Genomic DNA, 6,313 nt, shown 5'->3' with positions numbered 1-6,313 from the left:
TAAATCTAAAAAAAAGCTACGGTGTACATACATATAACAATAAATAAATCTAAAAAAAAGCTACGGTGTACATACATGTAACAATAAATAAATCTAAAAAAAAGCTACGGTGTACATACATGTAACAATAAATAAATCTAAAAAAAAGCTACAGTGTACATACATATAACAATAAATAAATCTAAAAAAAACTACAGTGTACATACATATAACAATAAATAAATCTTTAAAAAAAGCTACAGTGTACATACATATAACAATAAATAAATCTTAAAAAAAAAAAAAAGCAGACTGTGGGGGTACACTGACTATATTTAGCCCTTAGTCCTTTCACCCACCACTTGCAAAGTGACCTCACTCTGCAAGACAGGAACTAAAAGGAGGGGGAATAGACTGAATGAATTAAAGTACGTGTTTACTAATGGCAATTTAACAAGGAGTAGTTTGTTAACCAGGAGATGGGTGGTTAGAGCAATAGGCCTGCCAGGACGCGCTGCTGGACTGCCATGAGCTGGTCCTGCACAGAGCTTTGTGGATGAGCTGTCACAGTGGGGGAAGCTGCTGTCCTCGGACCAGCAGAGTCAGGGTGAAAGGGGGGAGGCTCCAGTGGGGCGAGAGTCTACAATAAACGACTTGGAAGAAGCAGGAGAGAGCCACGCCTGAGCAGGAGGATTGCTCCTAAGACAGGGCAGCCTTGCCTGCTGGACTAGAATGTCTAACAAATCTGGGTTTCAGGGCCAGCGCATGGCATCTTGCTAGTGCCATCCTTCAGAATCGCTGTGCCTGTGGGGGTTGGTAGGACCCTGGCAGACATCAAATCAGCAGGTGCTCAAGAGTATGGTATAGAAACGGAGCGTTTGCATATAACTGTCACACATTGTCTTTTATGTTTCATATAATCTCTGTATTAATTTTATCACCTAATACAGTGTAAGTGCTAAGTTGTAGCTATATCACTGCATTTTCAGAACTAATGATCAGCTAATGATCTGTAGCTATTTCAGCCCCTTCTTAAATATTTTTCAAGTATATATATATATATATATATATATATATATATATATTTGAACATGAAGATATAGAACCTGTCCCACACAATATTTTACACTAAAAGTTCATTCACTAAATCTAAAACTCGGGTTTAAATGCATAACTTAGGTTCTAATTTGCTAAATCTGGCCATGCAGAAAGGACAGTGTCTTACAGGAGGAGCAAGGAGGAAGGGTGGCTTCTACCATTTCTGAGTAGCGTTTGCTGCTAAGGATGCTGGGGCGGGAAGGAGGCGGCAGGGAGCTGGAGGAGAATGAGACCATGCTGGTCACCTGGAGTCAGTCAACCTCCCAAGACAAGGTAGTGGGGAGGATGACAGTAGGATGTGGCCAGGGGCTCAGATACCGAAGGTCTGGAGAGAGAAAGTCATGAACGACTGCGTCTGTTTATGATACTGTCCAGCAGGGGTGCCAAAAAGTCAAAGAGGCAAAGGGCTCTGGAAGGTGCTAAAAGATAGTAGAAAAAAAGGAATGTTATTTTCCTACCTTTGTCCAGGAGACCTAGGCTGGACAAGGTGGGGAGGGAGGGCAGAAGGGAAGGAGACGCTAGTGAGAGAGGACCACGTACTAGAACACAGTGGTTCAACAATGACATCACATACCTAAAGGCTCTTTGGGCTTTTGTCTATTTCTAACTAACATTGTCTATTTCTTCAATCCTTTCCAACCTGAAGGCCTTCACACCTGCCCAGCTCAGTGAGTCTAGAGCTGCCCACTTGCTGTCTGCTCATCGGGTGTCCTTACCCAGTTGTTGGGAGGGGTGGTTACACCGTTGGCATGGGTACAGTTGTGCCAGATGTAGTAATCAGTATATTTTCCACTCCGTGTCCTACTCGATTGGAACCAAGGATGTTTGTCACTGGTGTGGTTTGGTATGAAATCAATTATTAATTTTAAACCTAATGAGTAAAAACATATCAAATGTTAGGAACAGATTGTGTTAGAAGAGTGCCGGTTAAGTGGGAGACGGTTCCTTGTGAGTGGGAGGCATGGTCCCTTGGCCTGCTTTCCTAGCCCCACGAGCTCCACCCCTCATCCCCTTTACCTTTGTCATGGATGGCAGCAACCAAATTCTCAAAATCTTTCATTGTTCCAAAAATAGGGTCAATTTCTTTGAAATCCTCAACAGCATATCTAAAGTCTTTCAAAGATGATTTATAAAAGGAAGTGATCCACACAGTCTTTATGTTTAAAGCGGTGATATAGTCCAGCTTCTCTTGGATACCTGAAGGGAGAGCCAAGGCTGTGAGGGAACATCTCTTTTTCTATTTGAAGAATTAAAGTAAAATGATGTGTGTGTGCATGTGTGCGTGCGCATGTGTGTGTGCATGCGCGTGTGTGTGTGTGTGTGTGTGTATGTGTGTGCGTGTGTGTGTATGCGTGTGCGTGCGTGTGTGCGTGCGCGTGCGTGTGTGCGTGCGTGTGTGTGTGTGTGTGTGTGTGTGTGTATAAATGAAGACGTTAGTGGCTTTAGAGAGCAAGCCTTCCTCTCACAATCACTGCTTCAAAGGAACAGCACATTGGATTTTTTTAATGAAAAAAATATTTTCAGTACTCAAAAACGTGAATTCACATATCCACTATGAAAAGAGAAAAAAGGATATAGGGGTGGAGGCCAGAGAAACAGCAGCTTTAGAGCATCTTTTATGACCCATGTTTGCTTTTACATCCTGTTCTTCTGCATCAGGCTGGCCTTGAACTCACAGACAGCCACCTGCTTGTGCCTCCCCAAGTGTTGGGACTAGGATTAATGTTTGAAAAGTACCGGCCCCTCCCAAGGCAGCTTGCCACATGTGGCTACTGAGCAGTTGCAACGCGTCTCCTCTGGGTTGGATGTGCTGGAGGGGAGGGCACATACCAGATTTTTTAACCCCTGGTACAAAGAGAAAGAATTTAATACACGTCAATAGTGTCTTACATTGATCTATTGATACAGAAAAGAAACATTGCAATAAACAAAATCTATTATTAAAATCAACACCACCTTGGAAAACAACTAACCTCACACAGCGCGACTACAGAAATAGAAAGAGGTCGGGATGGGTTGATGCCTGGAGAAGAGCTGGCTGTGCAAGCTACCTCATGGACCTGTGTGTTAGCTCTGGCCGTCTGGGGCACAGGAGCTGATGAGCAAAGTTGTGGGCTGGAGTGTCACAGGGTAAGTGGGCCTCAGCGCGGGAAGCAAATCAGTAACCGAGCTATTATCTGGAACAGAGGAATCCGGCACAGCTGTGACGGTGAGGGAGAGGGTAGGTATGTGACAGGATCTACCAGGCTCCATGTTCTCTCAGGCTGTCTTTACAGCAAGTGGTTCTCATTCACCTACGTGGAAAGGCTACAACAGAGATTCTAGGTGTGCCAGAGGGACCTATGGAAGTTAGGCCCTGTATGTAGAACCCTGTAGGACAACAGCTGCTGTGGCTTCTAGATCATGGTCCTAAATGCAGATTGGAAGCCTCAAGGCAGTATTCTTCTCTGTGTTTCCACCAGCCTACCTAAAGCATGCCACACCTAAGCAAGCAGGACGTCAAGAAGACCAAAGCACAAAGTCACCTGACCCTGGCAGCACCTTCCTGGCAGAAGTGAAGACATTCTAGAGACACTCTTTGGTTATCAGATTACTGAAACAAATGTCCTTCAGGAGTTAGAATTTTCCTCCAGAATCTCCTGTCGGGAGAAGGAAAAGCTTGAAGCCCGGTGCCAGCCAGAGGAGGAGCTCATTTCCTGAAAGAAATTTCTCACAGCTCTGAGCACCTCGTTAGAGCCCTAGGATGACTGGGGCTGGCTGGACAGTGATGCATCAACTAAAGATGGCCACACCTTGGCCAGGATTGCTTTGCTATGCTTTTTTTTTTTTTTTTTTTTTTGCCTTTTATTCCAGCCTACATTTCACGTCAGGAGGACCTAACTGGCCTGTTGAGAATGGTTGCTGAGCTTGGCTGTTAGGGTTGCCCAGGCCCAGACTTCAACTAACAGCTCTGGTATCAAGGGATCTAGGCCGTTCTGCTGTAGCAGGGCAGGCTGCTCATTTGTTTTGTCTTTACAGTTGACTGTAACATTCCTGAGCAACAGCTGGCGACAGAAATATTTCTACTTAAACCAGAAGCAAGCACAGGGCTGAGCACGCAGGGGACCCTGGGGCAGAGTGGATGCTCTAGCACAAGGAAGTGAGGAAGAAGACTGGGGTAGCTGGGGGGTGGGGCAGCCGGGGTCGGGGGCCGGGATGACACACTACCAAGGGACTGAGTGATCCCGGTCCCACCTTTGGAGAGACAGGAGGCAACAGTAAGACCAAACCTGGGTGATTTCCTCTGAACAACAGAACCCTTGAGCACGAGGAGCAGAACCTCCTGGAAAACAGGAAGCAACTGCTCCCCAATGAAAAAGCAAAACTGAACATACAGCGCTGTCTAGAAACTGCATAATTGTGGGAACTTGGGAGACACCGAGGAGCGGGCTAGAGAGGCAGGACCAGGAGGTAGAAGTGTGTCCCTGGCTCTGGGTTGTCAAAACCCAACTTCACCAACACTTGCTGAGTAAGAGAGGCAACAGGAGCTCACAGGAGGCCATAACCATCCAAAGTAGTGAGGGACCGTGATTAAGGCAGAAGATGAAGCCTAATCGAGGTGGTAGCTCTGAGCTGTGCTTCTGGGGACAGACGGACTATTCTCCAACTAGTGAGGATGGAGGCATTATTTTTTAAAGAGTGGGAAGGCTGTTGAAACAGACCGGTGGTAGGCAAAGCCCTGGGATCCACCTGCACAGCACTGAAAGTGAGGAGGAAAAAGTCAGAGAGGGAAACAACCCGGACAGAGTACAAAAAGAAGCCATTCACTAAGGAGGTCGGGGTGTGCTCATGCACCCACGCTACCACACCATCTTGGTTTCTTCTTCAATCATTGCAAGAGAAGAATTTCCTTCCTAGTTTATCTCTTCTTACTGTATTCCCTTTTTAAATATTCTCTCTCTCTCTCTCCCTCCCTCCCTCCCCCCCTCGTGTACATGTGTGTGTGCGTGTGTTTAGTCCAGGTTGTCCTGGAACTCATGACAATCTTCCTTCCTCAGCCTCCCAAGAGTAAGTATTACAAGCAGAGGGATAGCAACCAGCTCTATTCTGTCCTAAACTATGGTGACTCAGCCAAAACAGTTTATACCCACTGTTTAGCAGTTTCAATCTTAATATGACTGATGGAGCATTCAATTGTAAGGATAAGAAATTACATATAGAACTTTTAGTTTAATTTTAAAAATACAAAATTTTGGTTCTGTTCTACTAATATGGCTATTGCTGTGGAAAATCCCTTATTAGGCAACAACTAACACACTGTTGGTTCTACCCTCCTCTCATCTCTCAGGATTGAAACTTGAAGAGTCTATCCCTTCTACAGACATCACATTTATATAACACAAAGTATTTATTAATAAACTCTCAGCTAGACTACAAGCTGCACCTGTGCCCGGAGAGCCAGTCTCAAATGAAACATGGAGTTACAAACTTTTAGGATTGATGAGTGAATGAACATGTGCATGGGTTTAGTGGGCAAGAGATTAAACAACCCCTTGGCTCTAAAGCCTTCAGCAAATAGCCTTGCACCAAGAGAAAGGCTTGCAGGCTTCTGCTGCGCAGGGCTTGAATTAACTCCCAGGGAAATGGGTGCCAGCCACCTACCACACAAACCAGGCACAGAATGGGGCCACAAACCACCCTCCACTAGTTGGTCCTGAGCGGCGAGTACGCACCTTTCAGGTCTCCATTCCCATCCTTGTCACTGTCCTTAAAAGACCTCGGGTAGATTTGGTATATGGGACCTGCCTGCCACCAGTCAAGGCATTTTGGAGAGATGATGATGATGGCTATGGTGGCTCCAATGAGCAGGAACACGGAAACCACGGTGAGCCAGAAGAGGATCTCCCGGGGCACCCGGTAGCGAGCCTGGCCGGAGAACTGGAAGAGCACCTCCTTGGGCATCCCTGCATAGGGCCGCACCGCCTTTAGGTGAGGCTCCTCTGGAGCAGGTATACTCACGACGTTGGGCTGTGGGGTGTCCCTGGAGCCTGGGTCTGGGTCCTGCTCCGGAATGTCTTCATTTTGGACAAACCCGTTATTGGTCCGACATCCCTTCAAACTCATTTGGATGGAGTCTCTCTTGCCTTTGTCCTCATCCATGTCTATCCTGCGCAGCTCTTTGCGGTGCTTTCCAGCAGGGACAGACGTAGAAAGGCGGCTTGCTGAGCACTGTGCTTTGTTAATGAGCTTTGAATGG

The 6,313-nt window shown here is 46.2% G+C and overlaps 1 protein-coding gene across 1 annotated transcript in view; it reads right to left on the bottom strand.

Moving 5' to 3' along the window:
• Slc3a1 (solute carrier family 3 member 1) overlaps positions 1 to 6,313 on the bottom strand; it is a 32,763-nt gene extending 26,450 nt beyond the window's left edge. The window contains exons 1-3 of the mRNA XM_021218307.2: positions 5,790 to 6,313; positions 2,095 to 2,274; positions 1,794 to 1,948 (exon numbers count right to left, since the gene is read on the bottom strand). Coding sequence (XP_021073966.1) covers positions 1,794 to 1,948; positions 2,095 to 2,274; positions 5,790 to 6,216 — 762 coding nt within the window. The 5' untranslated portion in view covers positions 6,217 to 6,313. The remainder of the gene's footprint in view (positions 1 to 1,793; positions 1,949 to 2,094; positions 2,275 to 5,789) is intronic.

This window comes from Mus pahari, chromosome 18 (genome assembly GCF_900095145.1).
Source record: "Mus pahari chromosome 18, PAHARI_EIJ_v1.1, whole genome shotgun sequence".
Classification (NCBI taxonomy): domain Eukaryota; kingdom Metazoa; phylum Chordata; class Mammalia; order Rodentia; family Muridae; genus Mus; species Mus pahari.
The sequence above is the reverse complement of the archived record's forward strand: the minus strand, read 5'-3'. Positions and strand labels throughout refer to the sequence as shown.